Below are 22,081 nucleotides of genomic sequence, written 5' to 3' on the forward strand. Positions count from 1 at the left end.
CTTCAAACACATTTATTTCTGTCCACTTGGACACGATGAAAACCCTCTGTCAAATCAGCATTTCAAATAAATGAAATGATTCTTCCCGGTCCCGGTGTTATGATATTGTCAAAGTCTACCAGACTCTCACTGAAAAGAGTGTCAAATGTGTCAAATTAAGCTCTAGAGGTGGATAAAAAAAAAAAAGGGGGGGGGGGGTTACTTTTTTTAGGAAGCCAAATGAAATTTAACAAATAAAAAAAAACAAGCTTTGTGTCTGAGGGTGTTTGTGTCTGTGCCACATGCCACGACCTTCAATCTGATCGTCCCTGTGCCAGTGACACAGGCAGATGGCGGCTGAACTGGATTGTGGGAAATATTCAAGAACGTGGGTGGAAAAAGAAATCCACTGAGGATTAGTTGAAAAGTCAAAATCTCTGAAGATGATGTGACTCATAAAGAGTGCGGTTGTGCCCAGGAAAGGCCTTTAAAAGTCACATGCGAAGCATCAGGACTTCCTGGGCTCGCTCCGTCCGCTTTGATGCTCCAGGTGTGTGATAGCATCAAATGAGTCACCAGTCCCATTTCATTACGCTGTTATTAGTATTATCTCTCTGACCTACATTAACCCATCATCCAGCACAAGACTTGTAGAAATTGTCTGTTCTCGAAAATGACAAAATATTTGCCTTGGAGGCCGACGAAGAATCAGGTCACCCGCATTTCCAACCTTACAAACTTCTCCTTTAAAGTTTATGGTCATAAAGCTTTGTTAGTCTCCCAGTTTCATGCTTTTGGTTTGCAGGAATAAAAGCAGATTACATTAATCTGGAAATTGAATTGAAGCCACTTTTGTCTTTGTACTCTGTTTTTGTGGATTTTCCCCAAGTCGATGTGACGTGAATATAGATGGATAAAATTAGTCATCGGGACAGCTACTGATGTTAAAATACAAACTAGAAAACAAATAGACATGCTCATTTCATACAGGGATATTTTAATCACATGATAGTTAGAACAACACACTTTAAGCATTGAAAGTTTGGTTTCCGTCACATATGTTTAATTATATAGATCAGAGACAGAAGATATTTAGTTACATGTTCATGCCAAAAGTATGTCAATCAACAATAGCTGAATAAAAAAAAAAATATTATAAACAACCAAATGTTGCCTGAAGTTGTGAATTATATAGGCTCGAGACAACTTCAAGTCAAATATTTAATACCGTTTAGTGTACCTTCATCTGAAGAGGGCAGCCATGATAAATACCACAGTGTATAAATCAAACCACAGCTTCAACAGCAGTTTGCAAAAAAACCAACAGAAAGAGTTTGTTTGGTTTGAGAGAAGATTCTGTCCACAGAGGTGTGTGGGTCCAGGGGTCAGCGGGTCAGAGGGTCAGGCGTGCTGAGACCACAGGAACCGATCACAGCGCTCAAGCATCGTTTGGATCATGGCCCTGCAAAGAGAAACAGAAAACTGCTTGAGAAAATACCACACTGGCTGTTCATTCCAGACTTTCTTTCACAGACTTCAAATCAATGTCTAATGGTTTGAAAAAGACTTCACACTTCTGGAATGAATGTCACACTCTCAGAACTGATCTGCAGTTTCCACAGAACAGAAACTCAGTAAGTTTAATGGTAGAGAAACTATTGCTCATTTTGATATCACGTCTGTCTGATTTGGGATAAATTCTTGTGTTAAACTATTAATATTACATTGTATATTTTAACTTGGTTGGTTAACTTTCTTTTTTTTTTTCACAGGTGAAAGTTATTGTTCCTGAACAGCTGCTGGGCATTACTTCCTCTTCTGCCTCTCATAGTTAAATTTAGTAATGTTGCATGACTCAGATGATTGTATGAAACAGTCATGTGGTAAATTTTTTCTTTTTTTCCCCCCCAACTCTGAAAACTGAATTTCTGCAATATAACAAATAAGAATATAAAAGACTGATCTACTTTCTAGTGCATCTCAAATGTGTTTAAAGTATTAGTGATACCAACCATTTAAGTGTCTCCTTTAAATTGATACAACCATCAGTTTTCTTATGTGTATGCTTTTTAAAGTAACTTAGAGGAGAAATAGATTTTAGTTGCCTCCTACTCTAATGGCTTTGTACAACATTGCTAGCGCAGTGACTTGGCCCACCTCTGCCTCTTCTCAGTGACTCTCAGCAGCTCGCAGACCAGTGTGGAGTGAGGCGAGAGGGCAAGCTGGACGCCACATTCTTCCAGGACAGCCAGAGCACGGTCGGGCCCAGCTGTCCTCGCCAGCATGAGCGTCAGATTCTCCGGGCTGATTTTCCCCGGTGTGTCTGCGGAGCCGTTCGACCGGCTGCTGCCGTTCACACCGGTCAGCCGCTCGCCGTCTGCAGAGGCCGCGGAGCTGCTGCAGCACTGCTGAGAGCGCTGGATCAGGAACTTCCACTCATCCAACGTCTGGGGCTCCACACCTGGGGACACAGCAGAGATCCACATCACACAATTAGACTGTGATGATAGTTTAACCTGTCAGGGGAAATTCTGAGAGGTTTGAGGGAATTTAATTGAATATTTCCTGATGCACTGAGAATACTTTTTCAGGTCAGAGATAAAGAAATCAGTGTTACAAATACATTAGGCCGCTCTTCTAATAGATACTCTACATGTTCTTTTATTTGGGTTAGTATTGCGCTGAGGTGTTTTCCTCAGTACCACGATGACTGACAGAACTCAGACTGCAGAAGAGATTCTTTTTAAAGAAAACATCATACCATGAGGTTCCTCGAGCAGACTGATGTCATCCAGCTGACAGATGGTGGAAAAAGCTTCTGAGCGATGTTGAAGCTGCTGGCAGAGGTCGAGGAAACCTGTCCAGTACCTGTAGCCATGCGCACAAACAACGCAGGTGGTTTTACAGCACAGAATGATAAGGCGGCTTTTACATTATAAGTTATACAATACAAGTAGAAATACCCGTGAGAGCGACAGGTCTCTGCCATTGCCAGCTTGGAGGGCAGATCGGCAGGAAGGCGGACCAGAAGAGACAGAAGACGTCCATAACCCCAACTGAACAAATGTGAATGCCACCTGCAACATCAGGTATACAGACAACAACCTCACTTCAGTATCGATTTCAGTTGGGAAATATAACTAAGAGCAGTTTATTTACAGTCTGACCACCTTTGATAGTTCGGTTATTGTTCACCTGTTCAAAGGTTAGACTATAATAGTTTCCACGTGACAAATGTGTTCGTATGCATCTTCAAAAACCCAATGAAGGATATCAGACCTGGGATTCCCGTCGTCAGTTAGTGTATCGCAGCGTTGAGGAGCATCGTGGGTAAGAGCCAGTACCAGCCAATCCTGTCTGAGAGACTCTGGCTCAAGCAGTGACTGCAAAAAAGACAATCTAAAAGAAGGACAAAACATATTATTCAGCAAAGAAAAGTGTTTAACTACTCAAGCAAGACAGAACTGTTCACTGTTCCCATGACTTATTCCAAACTGATACTTCCATATCATGTCAATTAATAACACACAAACTGAGATATTTTCGGTGTTTTGGTTTTTGTTTCTAAAATTGTTACTCATAAGCTATAGAAATTCCAAAATATACTTAAAAAGAAATTAGACAGAAAGAAATGTAGTTTATATATCACAAGTGTAGAGATAGCTAATTAAAAAAAGACCTTTAAAATGTTCTTGATGCACATGTAGAAAAGGAAAACGTGAACACGTACCTGTGCTCTTCAGTTTGTGATTGCACCAGATTATCCAGGTACGCCAGGAAGTGGCTTTTCTGAGCCATGGCCATTATGTCAGCGGGGATTATTGTCGGGTAGAACTGAGAAAAGGAGCGCACTGCAGCTTCTCCGTGTTTCTCATACAGTCTGGACGACAACAAAATACTGGATTAATAACAGCCAACGCAACTCCTCCATTTAGAAATCTGACTACAAGACCTTTCCTACATCAACAAAAGCTTGTTCTCAATGGAAGATGAAATCAGGCTTTAGGGTTCAACATAAAAATAAATCGCAAAGCAAAATATGATAAAATGAAGGTGCTGCAGGAATATCTCATTTCCTTTAAATAACAAAAGTATCAATAAGGTTTTCTCTAATTTAATCTATTCAGAAGTCACAAAACCGCCATATTTTCATTCTATCAATTAAAAAAAAAGGAATAAATCAATATAAATATAGATTCTCACTAATTTCTTGTCTGTCAAGTACATTTGAAGAAAAAAAAACACAAAAAAAACATCACATTTCTGAGAGGAAGTTTATGTTTATGTATAAAAGCAACGGCTGCTGACCTGTGCAAGTGAGCGATGAGAAGAGGAGCACTCCAGGGCTGGAGTTCTCTCACACTGCGCAGAGATCTCTGCAGATCCCCTCTCTGAATTACATCCACCACCCGACTACACCGAGTGAGCTCTGCAGAAAACAATTATACGTCTGTCACTTTGATTTTCGAGGTGAGATGTCAAACTAATTTTTCTGTGTAAATGTAACAACTTGGCATTGGCAATCTAAACATGCCTTTATTCTCAACTTGTTTTTATACTTTGCTTTAGAATATTTTCTCAAAGGAGTTTTTGAGTAATAGAAAAAATCTTTCAAACATACAAAAAAAAAATTCAACAATAATAATCTGGGCATTTAGGAGGTTGGTCGACATCCAGCACTTGGAAATTTTGTGACATAAAGTCATGGTCACAGAATAAATACCAAACACAATTTTTCACAATTCATCTAGTTTAAAATGTTATAAATATTATTTTTGGCATTCTTCCCCCCCTCAAATATCGACTGAAAGCATGATGCTGTAATACAACATCTGTCTCTTCGTCTTTCAGCATCATTCTGTATCCATTTGACTGCACATTTTTAACAACAAGTATTTATCCAGCCTCAATGGGAAGGCAATCTTTATATTTTCATTTTGCTGAGTGAAATTCCAAAAGAAAATGTGCTCCTGACCTAACATGGCGTTAGTGAAGGAGCTCTGCATCTCGGGCTGTTCCTGATAACACAGCAGACACATCCTCCTCATGCGCTCCTGGTCCAGCAGGAAGAAGTAGCGGCACAGGAAGGTTCTGCAGCCCGGAGCTTGTTCACCCCGGTTCCTGAAGCAGCTCAGCTCTGTGTACAGTGTGGCCAGCTCCGTCAGACTCGCCTGTAGATCTGAAGGCACAGGTTTAGGCGGCGCCACTCGAACCGGCTCTGGAGGAGTCCCAGAGACTTCCTCTGGCGAGTCTGCTCTCAGCCGGTTCTCACACAGCTCCTCTTTCTCTCCGAGCTCAGGAGAACCACACGGGTCGTCTGTAACAATGTCTGCTGGTTCTTCTGATGAGCAGGTGGACAGCACCTCTTGTTGATCTGTGCTGGCGTTTACATAATCCCTCCCTCGTCTCTCCTCTGCTGGTCCAGGGGAGCTGAGCTCGGCAGGGCCGAGTATCCGCTCCAGCACCGGCAGCCACTCCTGCAGAGCCTCCCACAGGCTGACGGGGTCTAACAACACCAGGGGATCTTGTATCTGGGACCTGAATTTCAGGGTCAAATTTTAAGATCGAAGTAATAGTGACTATGAGCAAAATAATTAAAAAAAAGGTTAGGCAATGCTGGATTGAATGGATGTACTTAAAATTCTGCAGCATACTTACATGGTTCGTTCTGTCGCTGACCGAAGTTCCTGCATGTCGGCATCGTTGTTGGACATTTCATCATAAACTCTGTGATGAAAACGCTTATTGAACGTTCTTTTGACACTTAAAATGTTTCACTTTTTTACTTGTAGAGCCTGGGACAGTATGTAAGCATGAGTAGATAACCAATGAAGACATCTTTCTTTGGCATCTTAACAACAACGAGGTGAAAATTAGAGCAAATTGAGAGTAAATATATCCTACTTACATTACAATATATAGGAATAGTAAAAATACTGTAGAATAAAAAAAAACGGTGAAAAATATTCTATGTTCTAGTGCAGTCTAAAATATTCCAAATATTCACATCGTGTGATATATTTATCTTTCAATAAATACAAATCAAAATAGTTTTACTCACTCGTCGAGTTCATCCGAGTATGGAGTTGTGCTGGACAACATTTCAGCCTGTCCACCCTCCCTGAATTCAGGCCGCTGCCACAGCTCAGAGTTCATCTGGAGGGTGTTGATCTTCTCCGTTGTCTTCTTAACAAAACTGGAGACACTGATGAAAAACAAACAAAAACATTACCCTCATAATACGTTTAGTCCTTTTAGAAACTGCGAAACAATCAGAAGGACTCAGGGAACAGCGAGCGGTGAGAGTGACTCTTTTAAATGAAGCATGCCAACTTGCGTTTCCACAGAATTGGTGCAGATATAAAAATACAGACGAGGGTGTTTGGTGGAAAGAGGAAGTAAACTGCTTTAAAACACAGCTGCACTTGAGTAAAAGCTTAAAGTGGGAGTTTCAATTCTCCAGAGACGAAGAGCAAAAACCAAAACATTCAAACACCATCACGGGTGTTTGCTCATTCACCTGTCTTTGACAGCCTGCAGTGCGATGCGGGGGGGTTTGGGACGGAATGAGAGTGGCAGGTGGAATGGCAGGCCTTGTTCAGATCGCTCGGCATCCACACGCTCACTCCTCTGAGGATCTGAATAAAGACGGGAGCAGTGGTCGGGGGGAAAACACAGATGGGTGGAGTTGTGGAAGGGAGCGATGAGCGGCAGTGGACACAATGCGAGCAGATGGAGTGAACGACGGAGACACGACTGAAGTCAAAGTGTAAATCAAATGCTGCGACGTGCAAAATAAAAAGGTGACGTATGTGTGAAACAATGGAACAGATAAGAAACTGCGTTAACAACGTGGCAAAGTGGAGATTGCATTTGTAAAGCAAGAAAGTCATCACAGGAATCACGCGTGAACGTTCTGTGATAGAGGAGCACACCTGCATTGTTTATTAAATACTTTGGATTTTAAATCAAAACACACTCACTGGAATTAAGAAATTAAGAATTAAGAAAATACAGCAAGGTAAAAGAAACAGTTCATGTGATTGGTACAAATAAAAAAGTCAAATTATTATCAGTTATTTTTACATTAATAAAGGAGCTAAAATATCCTAAATCTAAATATTTTATACATGTTGTTTTTTCCCTCTTTTTTTAAAGAGCATTTCTATAACAGTACACTGAAAATAACTTGACTCTTTTTAAACACTGAAACAACGGGGTGAAGACGAAGGCTTTGCTCCTCCTACAAATAAACACACAAGAAATTCAACCAGAAGACGTAGAAATACAGAGAGCCACCCGAGGGAGAAAAAAAAACACACAAGTAAAGAGAAAAGTGAGTGACAATTCTTTTCTTGTTTACTGTGTTTGCTTCATTTATTCTGGTTTTAGTAGTAGCGTGTGTTCTGTGATGGATCTAGAATATATCTAGAAGCATTTCACAAAAAAAAAAAAAAAAAGAGAGAGAGAAGAGAGAATCTAAGTTATTTTCTACAATTGTGTACAGCATAGCCACATGTTCAGTGCGACATCTGCCACTGACCAGAATCCACAGGATCCTCTTCCTGCGCAAAGCTGAACTCTTTGAGTCGCTCCTCCTCCGACATGGACTGGTTGATGAGGGAACCCGTCTCCTCATCTGACTGGCTTCCTCTGCGGCTGATCACTCGATAGATTCCACAGTCCAGGACGTTGAAGCTCTCCTGAATCATGGAATGTTAATAATAATAATAATAATATTACATGGAGTTAATATTTCCGTCACCTACACGTCCATGCAGGTTTAAATAAGCAATTCCTTGTAATCATCCTCAAACATCAAATTCACACTGATAAAAATGAGATATTTGACTACTCAGAAAAGTTTCAATTATTCCTACAGCAAAACAAAATGAAAGGTCTGCAGTTGACGCAGTATCTGGTGGATGAGTACGTGTTAATATATAGGAATATTCATTCTTACGTGTGAGGAAATGCTACTTCTGCGGCTGCTGGACGCGGAGTCCAGTGGCTCCAGCTTGGTGATGACTTCCTCCAGCTGGCCAATCAGCTCCTGGTGTGTGCCGGCACTGAGCTGAGACCTCGTGTGCTCAAGGCGGTCAATGGGAATCGATTTCCTCGCCTTAAATTTAAATAAAGCATATTTAATACTCATTATCTCACAAGAATTAAATTTCCTGCTTGATATAAAACTACCTCCAAGTCATAGGATTACAGTGTATACTACTATAATGATCCTGTAATATCTCTTGATCATAGGGTTGTAAGAAAACAAGTTTTGATGTAGTTTTTTGTTTCCCCCCCCCAGTGTGAGAATACAATAATAGACCAGATAAGACAGGAATTTAGGTTCCACAGTCCAGAGGCAGGATAAGCACACACGGCTGTACGATCTTACTCTGCTAGTGGTGATTGTGTGCTGAAACATACAGCAGACGATAGCAGCGAGTGTCCAGGACTCTCTGCGGAGCAGGCGCTCAACGCAGCGCTCTGCTGACAACAAGGAGAGGTGGGACAAACGGCCGCTGCCGTGGAGGCAGAAGAGCTCGCTGCGGTAAATGGCAACATCAACCAGATCTGGAAAAAAACAACAATAAACACGCTGGGATTGACAAGGATAATTAGAATTAGAATGGAACTGAAAAAGACTAACCGTCCTGGAGTTAAAACAGTTGTGATGGGAAGCTACTACTAACAATGATTGCAGACCTTTGTCTGAATTTTTTACAGGAATTAAATGATAATAGTAACACTGGATGCACATCACAAATGTTTCAATAGTAACAACAATAACAACCAAAAAAAAATACCAGAGAATATCTCGTAAAATAAAAATGCAACGCAGTAATAAAAGAAAGTAAAACACTGGTGTTTGATGAAACAACATACCATTGACTTCAGTCCAAAGAAGCACCTGTCCATTCTGAGGGGTGAAGATATAAATTGCTGAATCCGTCCAAGTCAGCAGGTTTTGGTCTCTTCACACAAAAAAAGAACAAGAAACGCCAAGTTAAATAAGCAGAAGGTTCTGCTGTAGCTGCTTCAATAAAGATGAGACATTACTGTCTTTGATGTAGTCAGAATCTCCAGGATGCTCAGTCCTATGTAGATCATTTAAACCATAACAAAAGGTAAAGACTTAATTTAAATTTACCCCAAATAAAGCAGTTTAGCGAATGCAACCGACTGTGAACTCCGCTGTACCGAACTGTAACACGGTTCGTTTCTGGACAAAAAAGGAGAAATAACACATTACAACATTGGTCTTTCATATCAGGTCGATACATGCGGACACATCTTACCGATAAGTGATGGGCGGTAGCGGAGGAGACGCCAGCAGTTGTTTGAACTGATGCGTACTAAGGACCTCGCCATTAAAACTGGCCTCCCATACTCGAGAACCTGGCCGGGCACAGTACAAGAGGGGGGGCTGACCAACCAACAACCCCCTGCTCTGAGGGAAGAAACAAGCGCCATATTCCCCATCCCGCTCCTTCTGTCCAACACGCCAGAACTTTTCCCTGAAGTTGAAAAGAGACAGAAAAACATGCAACAACTGGTGGGTTTATCACAATTATTTGAAAGAGAAATGAAAATAACAAAGTTGAAACATTCTAGCATCCAAATTTAATTCTATTTTCCTTCATTTATTTATTTCCAGCAGGAAACTGTTAGAGTGGAAATAGAGAGTGAATAAACTGTATGCAACCTTTGCTGAAGAGAAAATATAACACAAAGAATACATGTCTTTCAATTCCCAGGTTAATGTTTCATAAAGTTGATGTTGAAAATTAATGTCTTAAAAAATAGTGAAGAATCGTAAAAAAAAAACACAAAAAAACCCCACAATTTCCAAGTCTGTGGATAAAACTACTGGTCATTTATGCAGCACATATAAAAACAACCAGACTAGTACTATAGTTATGGAGAGAGGCTCACTTCTCTGTGTCACAGAGGTAGCAGCGGCTTAGGGAAGACACCAACAGGCGGCCATCTTGGTACCCAAGCTGAACCACTTTCGAGTCCACGGTGGTGACGGTCTGAACTGGGAAAATGACGAATGCTGCCCCCTAGGAACAAGAAGTAAAAAAAAAAAAAAGGAATCTCATGAAGAGTCACATCCATCCATACATCTATCGGCTGAGTTGTAGGAGGCAGGAGTTGATCCCAGCTGACTGGAGGCGATGGCACCGTGATACATCCTGGACCCGTCAGCAGTCCATCACAGTGCAAACACACAGTCTCATACACTCTCACATTCAACACAACTGGGCAATTCGGAGCAACAGCATGACCGCTTCTTCAAGAAGAGAACATGACAAGACAGTAATATAGTCAATTCATCGAACACAGACCATTTAAAACAATTCAAAATAAAAAGAGTTTAACCACAGCAAGCTGCCGTATGTACATCATTTAATGGTTACGTGAGAGAGTTTCTACCTTTCCCGTTTTGGAGGATCCTGCACGGAGATAAGACACCTTGCCGGCGGAGTCCCCGACAAAGACTCTGAGCACGCTGGTGTCCCAGCAGAGTGCAGTAATGGTTTGCCCTTTGTGCTCCCAGGACACGCTGACTCTGTCCGGACGCCCCCTCCGCTCCAGCTGCAGCTCCCACACCACCACCAGACCCTGACTGAACCACAGAATAGGCCATCAATAACAATTAAAACACAACAACAACAAAAACTATGTATTCCTACACTATCAACCTCTCTCACCTTGTTGCGACAGCAATAAAGTCCTCATTATGAGGGCAACATGCCGCCTGAATGATAGATCCTTCCTGAAAATTAAAGACACCTTATGATGACGAGATGAAATTCATCAGATTTAATCTTAAAATGGTTCGTTTGTGTTAATGTCACACCTTGTGAGTGAGGATGAGCCTCTGCTTCCAGCCTTCCCTCTGAATAAGGTGCAACCCTCCTGCCGATGTGCCTAAAGCAAGCCACTTCCTCGACACAGCCAAACAGGTACACTGCAACACAAGACAAACAGTGAGACATCTGATGTCATTTATTTTCTTGACGGTAACACATTTTCATATACGCCGCTTGAAGGAGACAACGCTCCAAAAATAACAAAAGTTTCATGACCTTCTCAAAACTTCAAAAATGCTCCAAGTAGTTTTATTTTTTTCCACCAGTCAGTTGTACCTTTAGCCTGCCAGAGTCCAAACGCAGAGCTGAGAGAAGTGGATCGAGGCAGTCGAACTCAGCCAACACGTGGCTGCAGTTTTCTGGTACGACCGGTATCGGAGACATATTCACCAGCGGCGCAAGTACAACTGTGGGAAAAGAAGTGAGTTAGTTAGATGTAGAAAAAAAAATACTGACTTTATTTGTGCCTCCTGGAATACTGCAGCCCTCAGCTGGGTGACATCACATGACTGTAAGTGGCATAGCCTTTTAAATTGAGCCGTCATGACTCCACTTACACTGCACCCAGCGAAAGAAATCCACATCAAACTCATATGACAGACTGTGTGTGCACAAACCACAAGGAAATAATTTAATTTGGCGTATTATGCTGTTATTTCTAATAATTAAAGCATGACGGAGAAGCCCCGTCAGTAACTAAAGTCTGAAACATCCAGCTCCAACTGTAGGTACTAATGTGTGATTGTGTGTGTCCACAAACCAAAGGAAATACAGATTACATTAATGTCGAAGTACATTTCAAATGTATGCTTGAAAGCTAACAATAGTTGGGCTTATTTAAATCATTTCACTTTTAATGTACCTTCAGCCATCACTTTATTAGAGTCCAGTCGAATGAGAAGAACTGACTTGCAATGATGATTGATAGATATATATATATATATATATATATATATATATATGCACCATTTTTACTTTATTTGTTCTATTCAGTCATCTCTTAACAAGCGTTATGTTCATTATGGACTGTATTATATGGACAGAGGTTTAATGGTGAAGTGGGTAGCACTCTCACTTTATATCAAGATGGCTCCATTCTGTTTGTGTTTCTCTGTGTGTGTGTGTGAGTGTGTGTGTGTGATGGATGAATTGGACAACCTCAAAATGAGTGTACCGGTAGATTGAAACAATAGTGCCTCTCTAAAGCAAAACTGAAAGCAGACTTTTGTACCAGGCAGACTTTATGGCAGATCTGCTGTAAAGATCACATAAGGTTGTACTGGTGTCAATAAGAAACTTTGTTTTTCATCGGGGAGATTTTAAATCAGATTTATGGTCCCTGTAAAAGTTATTTATCAAAATAAATACACACTTCATATACTGACTGTGCATAAAGCTTAGATATATCATTCAACTCATCATATAATTTAACAGGACAAATAATCGGCTATAAAGTAAATTTAAGTAACATTTTAATGGCGTAGGAAAACTTTGAAGTTAAGCTTTTTTTTCCAGTGAACTTTGGCCAATTTACGTCATTGATATCACCAACAAACCTGGGAAATGTCGCTTTATCCTGCTTCAACTTCACTGCAATCAGAAACTGCGACCACATACAACTAATTAACTGGCTCCGTTGCGAGTTTTGTCACTAAAAACTGAGGAAAAACTTGTGCTTTTGGGATTAAAGTGTAAATTGGGGGAATTCAATCAGCTGCATCACGAGACATGTCACCGAGGCTAACGTCCAAACCGACACAAAACAAGAAACTAAACACAAAGAAAAAATACAAACACGAAACGTTTCAAAGCACAATAGTGTGTTTACACGTATGACAGTTATCTAAATTAAAACAACTATTGACGTGTTTTTGAGCCGACGACCGACACTGTTAGCAAAAACATGCTACGTTCGCCTGCGATGCTTCTGGTCACTCGCTCGTATTTAAACTCACCACATCGACGAACAGACGCACCCACCTTTAGCTCCTGGTAATCTACATCGCTCCCGATACACTCCTCAAATGTGTAACGTGATGGAGAAAGTGTAGCGGTCAGAGAATGTGGAGACCCGTGACAGCTCCGCTCAGCTGATGGAGGAGGAGACTTCCTCCTGCAGCTGCACCGGCAAGCAGGAACAACAGCGCCCCCGCAGGCTCGAAGCCGAATCGCTCACATAAACACATTGCAGGGGAAGCAACGAGCGTCTTGCAAACACGCAGGGAAAACAATCCGAATCTTGACACACGTGCAGAAAAACAATCATAAAACTTGTAAAACAAGTCTACCTACAGGTACCAATAAAGTAAGCTGGTCCTTGATCATAATTTTACTTAACTTTAGGTCAGACTATAGCCAGGACCGGCTTGAATAACAAGTGTGCTTTTAACCAAGTGCAATTCAAGGAAGAGAAATTGTTTTTAGCATAAGTCCCACTAAGATTTTTCTCCCGATCTGATCCCTAAGATTATTCAAATTTACAACCACTCACTGCAGAAACTTCCAGTGACACCATACATCAGCGGTCTCAAACACATGGCCAGATGTAGCATTTTTTGATCACGTATTGTGTATTTAGGTTTTTCCACGTCACTTCCATACAAATACTATTATTGTAAACATTTCAAAAACCAAGATCTTGTTTTAGTAATTGGACACGTCTGAGTCATGGCGAACAAACATCCCTGAGATAGTAAAAAAAAAATATTATCACACAAATAATCCTGAAGACCGTTGCAGTGTGACTTGCAGTGCAAATAGTCACCATCATGAACAAAAAGCTTTATGTCTCACTTTAATTCAGGTGAATTTTTGTCGTCAGTGCAGACATTACAAACCAGTGACAGTGTGATCCGACTCTCACACACACACATTAAAGCACTCGAGTGTGAAATGTCTTTACAGTATTGCTATATTCACGTCCCCTTCAAGCTTCAGACTTCCTGGAACAATGTTTCACCAATCACTGCCTGTGTTCAGGAGGGGAGATTGTCTTTCTCCACAGAAGAAACACATCGACAGTCCTCCGCTTGCATCCCACACTTCAGTCTGTTGACCTGAGAGTCTTTTTTTCCAAACGTCCATCTGTAATTTGGTCACATTACAACATTTTGAAAAGTCCCCTTATCGGGATTAATTGTTCAACCATTAAGCAAACACAAATAAAAGAGAAATAACCTAATTACAGTTATTTAGACTGAGATGCAGTAAGTTAGTCTTTGTTGAACTTTTGGGGTTGTAGCAGCATCCCTCTTTCATCCTTATTTAGCCCTTGTGAACTATGTTCCATAAGGCTGTGCTCTGGTCTTCTCACAGCAGGTTAGAGGACCTTCACAACTCATTTGTCGTCCGTGTCTCCCGTCTTCTTTTTGGCACTTCCTCAGGTTTTCCTCATCATCCTCCGAGTTTGCCAGGTGTGGAACTTGCTATAAGCAGTCTGCAGCATCTCCTCCAAGTGTCCTGTGAGCTGTGGGAACGTCACAGAGATGAATACAAGTCCAACCAGATGGAGGCTTTGACATCATTTAAACCCTTTGGACACTCACATTTGTACTCAAATACTGACGCTGGATTTTCTCCTGAAAGGGACATAGTTTGGTCATCTGAAATCGCTCCAGGTTTGATTTCATCTTCATTACCTGTGAAGAAAACACAAATATGCATATATGAACATTTTACAATTAGAGCAGCTGTGATTCCCCTCTCACAGAGACTGCATGGGCCACGTTGACAGACTGTGGCGGTGGTGAGAGTAGAGACCAACTGGAAAAGAATCCAGAGAGGTAAAGCTCAGCCCGTGAATAAGGATGGATGGAAGTGAGAAGAGACAAGACAGAATGTGTGTGTGAATGAGAGGGAGGCGGCGATGCCAGAATGAGAAATTGTGAATAAATTAAACAAAGGATGTTGGAGATGGAGCTGCCAGTCAGAGGACGCGGTGAATCGGGACCTGGAGACAATCAGTGTGACAGCAGACGAGGCAGGGGACAGGGTGAGATGGAAGATTTCCTGTGGTAACCCCTGAAGGCAGCAGTGAAAGATGGAAGACATTGTCGCAGTTTAAGACCAGACAATGTTAAGACAGTTATAAACATTACGTCAAAAGACTTACTAAATACTAAAACAAAGTGAAGAGTAGTCACCTTCTCCTCTAGAAATGGCGAATTTACAGGGAAGCAGGACCAGAAGTGTCTCAGTAATTCTCCAGCAGCCACATAAAGATGCTTCAATTCTCCTTGAACCTCAGTGGGTACCATTTCTGAAGGAAGGGGAAAAAAAAAAAAAAAAAAAAAAGGGACAAGAAAAGCAAAAATAATTGTTATATTTCAACACAAGATTAAGCCTGACATAACAATCTCTCAATAGTTGGTGGAAGCTGAAAGGCCGTGACATTTATTGACAAACAAAATACTGTTGACGACGTTTGTAAGTCGTACTGACGATTTATGGCTTGCTGTGTGCCTCCCTGCATGAGGACGCCTCCTGGAGAAAGTGCTGCGATGGCAGAAGTAGCAACGGCGCTGGACAACACCTGAGGAGTGGATTCATGGTCATAAACACTTGTTCACAGATCGATAAATCTCTATTCCTTATTCAGTTAAATGGTTGTTGGAAAACTATTGGAATAATAGATGCACAACTCCTGCCGGTCCGATAAATATCGACCGACAGATCAGGTAATGCCTGACAGATCACACCAGAGGCATTCCTAGTGAATGAGGCGCACTCGTCTGATTTGAAGTGGATTTGGTTCACAGGCGTGATTCAGTTAAAGCCTGATGGGAGCGTGGACTCGGTCCGGACCACAGAGAGAACCAAGCACAAGACATAACAGACTTTCAATGCAACTGTATCAATTAATTTTCAGAAATGAGTTTCTGGTGTTTTGTCAGTGAAATTCTTAATTGGCGAAAATCCTCCTTAAATAAGGCAAACACACACACTGCGTCATATATTTAGTGTCACAGCAGAAATGTCACAGCAGTTTTCTAGATTTGAACAGATTAAAAACACAAGTGTAGAATCTTTTTCCAAATGGTGCAAACCAGATGGAAAATCTGATGCGAGTTTCAGGAAAACAGAGTTTAATCTCACCTGAGTGAGGTTGGGTTTGTAGTTGGCCATCTCATGCTGGATGTAGCTGACAGAGTTGATGATATCCTGGCTAGTTGTGTATTGTTGGGACTGAAGTGGAACGGGGCCATGAGCATACCTTTCAGAATCGGGGAAAAAAAAGTGATAAAACATGTTAGAAGATATTCAAAGGTTACAGTGCAGCTCGTTCATCAGCCTAAAGCAGGAAACGTTTCTTTGGAGCCGCCGAGTTCTCGACTCACTGCTGATACATACAATCACACTTTCGTGTTGAACTAAACCACCGGGAGAAAAACTAATGACTGCAACCTTTCAGTACATTATCTGTAATGAAACCACACAAAGTGTGAGCTCAGACTACAGGAAGTTGTACTCATCAACTACAAATAATTTCCCATTTTACTTAAGTGAGGTCTTTAAATTCACATACATTTGCTAAAGCTGGGCCCAAAGGCCCACTTAGAAACTACTTAAACTTTTGAGCAGATGTAAAGAAAACAGAAGTGACTTTTAAGTCAATTAGAAATACAAAATAGACGATTATAGATTCAGACCTGTATGAAACACGCTTCCATTTGTCTTTGAGAACATGGGAGTGAATTATACTGCATCAATTTCATTGGATTTGTATTAGAGTGCCAGATTGACTCATGATAAAAAAGTGCATAAAAAAGTTACATTTGTACCTGTCAGACTTCTTCAGATTTAGTGCGATTGTTTTCATCTTGTTTTCCCTTTGTAGGTCCTCATATTCTATGGCTTCTTGCAGTTTAACCTGAGAAAACATGCAAATCAATAAAATCAAAGGAAGTGATAAAGGCAACCCATTATTATAATCCCCGGAACATAAAGACAGAGTTTTCTTTTTCTATCTGTCATTATACACATGCATCACAGCCACTGACTTGAAGATTTTAAGAGCAATTAAATGAGGACACAATAAATACAAATCTAAAAACAGACACTTTTGGGATCTTTATACCTTCTTCATGGGAGGTTGAAAGAAGTCAGAGTCTCTCGAGTTTCCATCCGTACTGCTCGTCTCACTGGTTTGGTCAGCTGGAGCCTCCCTTCAAAAACACAATTGAATTAGAATCACCACTCTTGAGGCTTTTCCTCAACTTTGACAAATGATTCTTTTTACCCTTTGCGTGAGCCTGCTGCCAGCACCATGGCGCTGTGATGGTTGAAACGCTTTATAATGGCAGCGTTGCTGTTCTCCTTCACCGTCCTGTTTGAGGAGGACGTTGAGGGTTGTGTTGTGCAAACTCCAAATCCCTGTGTCGAAGAACGTTGGTTTCACGTTTAATGAGGGACAAAAATGTACAAGTGAATGTTTAATGAATAATAAAGCGAGCGACAAAATAATTACCGCACCTCGTCTAAAGTTTTATCCTCCAACGAGAGGAGGTCGACCAAAGGATTTTTCACCCCCTGAGTCACCAGAGATTTCAACCCTGGATGGGAGAAATATTAAAAATACAATTGTGGCTTAACGATTTAGTTTCGATACACGTGCCAGAAATGGGTCACAGTTCCCACCTTTCTCATCTTGCTTGGCACACTCCGAGAAAATATCTTGTGTTCCTGTGTTGATACGATCTCTGTGAAAGTAATGGGACTGGAAAAAGCGGGTCCAGAAATCCTTCTCCGTCAGGGTGTGAGGCACGTTTTCACTATACTTCTGCTTCACTGCAAGTACAACACGTATGATGGAGCTTTATTTCATATATATTAAACAGGAAACTCAAGTTGCACACTCAATATCAAGTAGAAGAATAACAAGTAGACAGTTAGACTTGTAATTTATAGTATAATAAGCAGTACAGTTATTGTTTGAAATGAAAACTATAGCTGCCAGAATAATCACTATTAGAAGGTGATGGAAAAACTTTACAGGGAAGGTATGATTGTTTACCAGCAGGATAAGTTCTGAAGATGGACTCAATAATATCGGCTGTCAGGTTGTATCTCAAGCCATTGCAGCCATCGGTCTGAGGTCGAATATCTGCCTGGAGAGCAAAACATCAAGGCCAGTGTTAGGATGTATGTGTACTGCTTTTGCTGAAATTGTTGACTAATTGAGACTGTGAAACGTTTTGTCAGAATAGATGCACATACCAGGAATGCTCCGGATATACCGACTTCTTGCTTGTTGTTGCATGTCGTCGGCTCTGTGTTGTTTATGCCTCCTAACCTGTTTGCCCAGAACTCATCAGCACTGATCACTTGGCTCACAACAAGGTCTTTATACAACTGGAAGAGCACGGGATCCTCTTGAAGCATCCTGCAGGAAACAAAAACAACAGTGTTCAAGACTTTAGTATCTTAAATCCACTTTTGACCTTTGGAACAAATCAATCCACTAGAATCAGACAACAAATAAAAAAAGAAGTAAATCACAAATCTATTGTTGCTCAAAGACTGCTGTGGCATTCTAAATAGTTTTTTTTAAAGCAATCATTAGGGTGGAAATGATCGATGTGACAACTTTTAATTTATTCGGAAATTGGCCTTATGACATCTCTGACCACCTGTACAAAAATAAATGTTACTTTGATTCTATCCAACATGAGGGAGAGGATTCAGAAACCACAAGCAAAAAATTAAACTACCAAGCGAGAGAATTTATACATAAATGAATATACATTTTTCACGCGAGATCTGCAAAGATCCCTCACACAGGTTGCATGGAAAAGAAGGCCGCCGTGGTCAGAAGCCCTAATGTCTCTTAACAGGAGGAGAACCTTATATATAATATTTAGAGCAGCAGCATAGGTCAGTGCACCAGGTTGTGTGAGCATGTTGTCAAGAGGTGTGAAGAGGGCTTACAGAGGATTCCAGGAGTTAACCTCGGAGGAAACCGCCACAGTCTCACCTATTTTTCTCCTCCAGCTCCTTGTTTGCTTTCTTCTTGAACTTGGGCAGCAGTTGCTGCAGCAGCTCTTTGGCAGCGTCTCGGTCTTTGAGCGCACTGCTCTCGTTGGAAAAGTGGAATGTGGTACTCTCGCCAGTGTGAAGGACCAGCTGGAGCTGAATTTTGGATTTACCATCCGGGCTGATCTTCTGACCTGAAACGGAGGAGCAGTAAAGTTCAGCTTGACGGTAAAACCTCCACCGAGACGAGTATCTTGCGCTTCACCCGGGTTTGGCATCAACTCACAGCGGATGTCGGCATACAGGTGGCTCACTGTGAAGCGGTCTTTGCCCTCCGGCCCCCACGCTATGCGCTCAGCCATCAGGTACAGGGTGCCATCCTGCTTCCTCTGACGGACCTTCTTCACCACCAGCAGCACCTCCTCTGACAATGATGCCATGGCTCAAACGGATGTACTGAAAATGAAGAAATATTTTTTTTGTTAAAAAAAAAAGTGTATGATAAATAACATACCAAACATACAAATATTACAGCAATATAAGAAATGTGTTTAAACATGAAGAAAACTATCCAACAGTTGCAGAATGAACCTTAACGAGTACTTGACTGTTTTAATTACTCTCCAAGAGGTTAAAGTTAACGTATATGACCTTAAAAAACGCCACAAATGTCCTTTACAACAGACATTATTCAGGGTTGAAGAGCAGCAGTTCTCAGATGAGCAGAGCTAACCAGTCTGACGTTAGCTAACATGAACAAGAGGGGGGAAAGGGACTCACAAGTCGATACTCAACTTACTTTATCTCAACAAATCAGCTCTGTGTCCAAAACCACGACGGCCCTTAACACACAATCTTCCGATCCTGCATTCTTGAAAATAACAGCTGCAAAACGAGCTATTTAAGACTGATTTTTGACTACTACAACAGCGAGCGGTCTGACTTCAGCGCCGACATAACTGCCAAGCGGTGTGTCACACTGAGAACGGTCCGGCGGATAAAGCAGCGAAGACAAAGAAAGTTCCACTCAGCAAACTATTTTTTTATTTTTATTTTTTTTAACATCAAAACCAATTTGTTTTTATGTGAACTTGGACTGATCTGCCCTCCTGCATTAAAATGGATCCACGACGTCACACAACCAATCGGCAAATTAACTGTCGACATAACAAAGTTTATACGATCCGTTGATTTGAGAGGTTTTTCTTTGTCTTTTGTAAGATATTCTGAGTGCCTTTGTGCAGAGTTACATGAACATAGTTATGCTTGCGCTAAGTTATTTGTGTCACTTGTCATTCAGATCACAACTCATATTCAGTTCATACAGGATTTTCAACGAGTGTGCTTTAATCCAAATGCACGAAAGCTTATTTTGCTTATTACTTTTTAACCTCGCCGAGCAACTGGTTTTTACTTTGGAATGTTTACCGGATATGGACGCCATCTTAATATGTGTAACTTTATACAACAATGTCATGACACAAAGTCACCACCAGAGGACAAACTCTTTCATTATTCTACGTTTGATTCAATTGGTGCTGCGTGGTTTCAGGGTTATCTGTTTTTTTTTTTTATAACATCCGTTTTACTTCTTTTTTTTGTTTCCATTATTATTTATGAATGAATGAATGAATGAATGAATTACTTTTATTTTTGGAACATGAACATGATTATTAGTAACAAAACATATTTTAGCAGAATATAAGAAAATGTAGTCTCAGCATGTTCAAAAAAAGGAAAAGGTAACTTATGTTTGCCTTCCCCTTTCACATCTAACTTTGAAACGGCTACTGTTTACTCTGTCAAGATGTCATAATTTCTCCTTATTGAGAAAAATGTAATAATTTAAGGTACATTAGTCTGAAAATAATAATAATAAAAAAACAACAACAACATATAATGTAAATAAAAAAATAATAATTTTTTAAAAAATATATGCAAAATGACAAAAATCAGACTGTATGGCGATTCAAATCAACCTCTTGAAGAGGAAATGAGACATTTGTCCCATGTCCACCTTAACTTATGTACTTTTCTAATGTAAACATTTTAAACCTTCTTTTGAGTTGCACAATGTGTTTGCTTTCTTTGATTATTTCAGGTAGACTATTCCACAGCCTCACCCCATTGACAGATATGCACATGCTTTTGAGTGTGGTGCGTGCCATGGATTGTGAGAGATTTCCTCTCCTATATCTGCTATCTCTTTCTTTGAACCATTTTTGGATATTATTTGGGAGTACTTTGTTTTTAGCTTTGTACATAATTTGTGTGGTCTTAAAATCCACCATGTCCATACATTTTAATGTTTATCATTTTAAAAATAAATCATTTGTGTGTTTTCATAATAGCCAACATTGCAGACTATTCTCATTGCCTTTTTCTGCATAGTGCATATCGCCTTTAGGGTGGTTTACAAAGTATACCAGTGGTCTTTGCCAATTTAGAACTAATGCGCTTTATTTCTGTGATTATAATTAATTAATATTTAAAGATTAAACTAATTTAATTTGAATCAATCAGTTTCATCTTGGCAGTCAAACCCTTTATTAGCCTTGTTTTCTGTTGTATTCTGCTTTAATTGTTTTGTATTACAATAACTTTTTCAAACTACCTGAAGTACTTTAAACTTTACAAACCTTCATGGAGGATTAAATATAAAGTGTGTCTCGCCTCTATGTACAGTGTGTTATACACAAATGCACATATATTTTAATCAATAAATTGTTGGCTCACTATAATATAATAAAATTATTACACAATTTGAGATAAATATTTCACCATAATGTGATAACGGAGCCAAAATACAATAAGTTGGTACATATTCTCCAAAAGGTTTTTAGGTTTTGGGATCAGCCTCTTGTTACATTATTGACCAGTTATTACATTTTGTGTTTTATCAAAACATTTTTAAAAACAATTTAGATCATTGTTACATATTGGGCTCCAAAAAGGCCAAAATTACTAATTTTGTTTTGCATTGAAGAAATCCTCTATACTACTGATGATACATCAAGGAAGAAAGAAAACAATGAGAAATGATTACCAGTAAAGCTGAGTTTTAATGATGCAGAAAACAGAAGTGTTGGTACAATATATGCATTTGGTCACACGTTTATTAAACATTTAGATTAAATGCAAGGAGAGAAAAAAAACTAAACACCTCCACCAAAGAAATATGCAAACATTACACAGTTTGTATAAGATTAATTTCAGGACACATCCTGACGTCACACCTGCTCCGGCAA

General features: G+C 40.2%; 2 protein-coding genes across 2 annotated transcripts; both read right to left on the minus strand.

Annotated features, from left to right (window-relative positions):
- Window positions 1–981: 981 nt before the first annotated feature.
- hps5 (HPS5 biogenesis of lysosomal organelles complex 2 subunit 2) lies at window positions 982–12,969 on the minus strand. The gene is made up of 23 exons (XM_080505204.1): window positions 12,843–12,969; window positions 11,139–11,269; window positions 10,850–10,960; window positions 10,701–10,765; window positions 10,423–10,615; window positions 9,919–10,049; window positions 9,282–9,500; window positions 9,134–9,205; window positions 8,869–8,957; window positions 8,378–8,556; window positions 7,943–8,101; window positions 7,523–7,682; window positions 6,500–6,617; window positions 6,041–6,184; window positions 5,638–5,706; window positions 4,955–5,517; window positions 4,288–4,408; window positions 3,710–3,859; window positions 3,259–3,378; window positions 2,943–3,056; window positions 2,741–2,847; window positions 2,137–2,440; window positions 982–1,441 (listed from the first exon to the last, which is right to left on the minus strand). The coding sequence occupies exons 2-23, from the start codon at window positions 11,244–11,246 to the stop codon at window positions 1,381–1,383; spliced, it is 3,357 nt and encodes a 1,118-aa protein (XP_080361330.1). The 5' UTR covers window positions 11,247–11,269; window positions 12,843–12,969; the 3' UTR covers window positions 982–1,380.
- A 627-nt stretch (window positions 12,970–13,596) lies between these two features.
- Window positions 13,597–19,766, minus strand: gtf2h1 (general transcription factor IIH, polypeptide 1). Its single transcript, XM_080504283.1, has 15 exons — window positions 19,633–19,766; window positions 19,120–19,289; window positions 18,835–19,027; window positions 18,078–18,243; window positions 17,875–17,968; window positions 17,499–17,648; window positions 17,334–17,413; window positions 17,101–17,234; window positions 16,939–17,026; window positions 16,643–16,731; window positions 15,957–16,074; window positions 15,303–15,393; window positions 15,005–15,120; window positions 14,408–14,500; window positions 13,597–14,328 (listed from the first exon to the last, which is right to left on the minus strand). Exons 2-15 carry the CDS (start codon window positions 19,271–19,273, stop codon window positions 14,242–14,244), a joined length of 1,653 nt encoding a protein of 550 aa, XP_080360409.1. The 5' UTR covers window positions 19,274–19,289; window positions 19,633–19,766; the 3' UTR covers window positions 13,597–14,241.
- Between the last annotated feature and the right edge of the window lie 2,315 nt (window positions 19,767–22,081).

This window comes from Blennius ocellaris (genome assembly GCF_963422515.1).
Source record: "Blennius ocellaris genome assembly, chromosome: 11".
Classification (NCBI taxonomy): Eukaryota; Metazoa; Chordata; class Actinopteri; order Blenniiformes; family Blenniidae; genus Blennius; species Blennius ocellaris.

Coding starts and splice junctions, on each gene's coding strand:
- hps5 (XM_080505204.1), bottom strand. CDS start 11,246: ATGTCTCCGATACCGGTCGTACCAGAAAACTGCAGCCACGTGTTGGCT. Junction 10,050..10,422: donor GATCCTCCAAAACGGGAAAG/GTAGAAACTCTC, acceptor TCTTGTTCCTAG/GGGGCAGCATTCGTCATTTT. Junction 2,848..2,942: donor GAGACCTGTCGCTCTCACGG/GTATTTCTACTT, acceptor GCATGGCTACAG/GTACTGGACAGGTTTCCTCG.
- gtf2h1 (XM_080504283.1), bottom strand. CDS start 19,273: ATGGCATCATTGTCAGAGGAGGTGCTGCTGGTGGTGAAGAAGGTCCGT. Junction 16,732..16,938: donor TTCAACCTCCCATGAAGAAG/GTATAAAGATCC, acceptor ATGTTTTCTCAG/GTTAAACTGCAAGAAGCCAT. Junction 16,075..16,642: donor AATCTGAAGAAGTCTGACAG/GTACAAATGTAA, acceptor CGATTCTGAAAG/GTATGCTCATGGCCCCGTTC.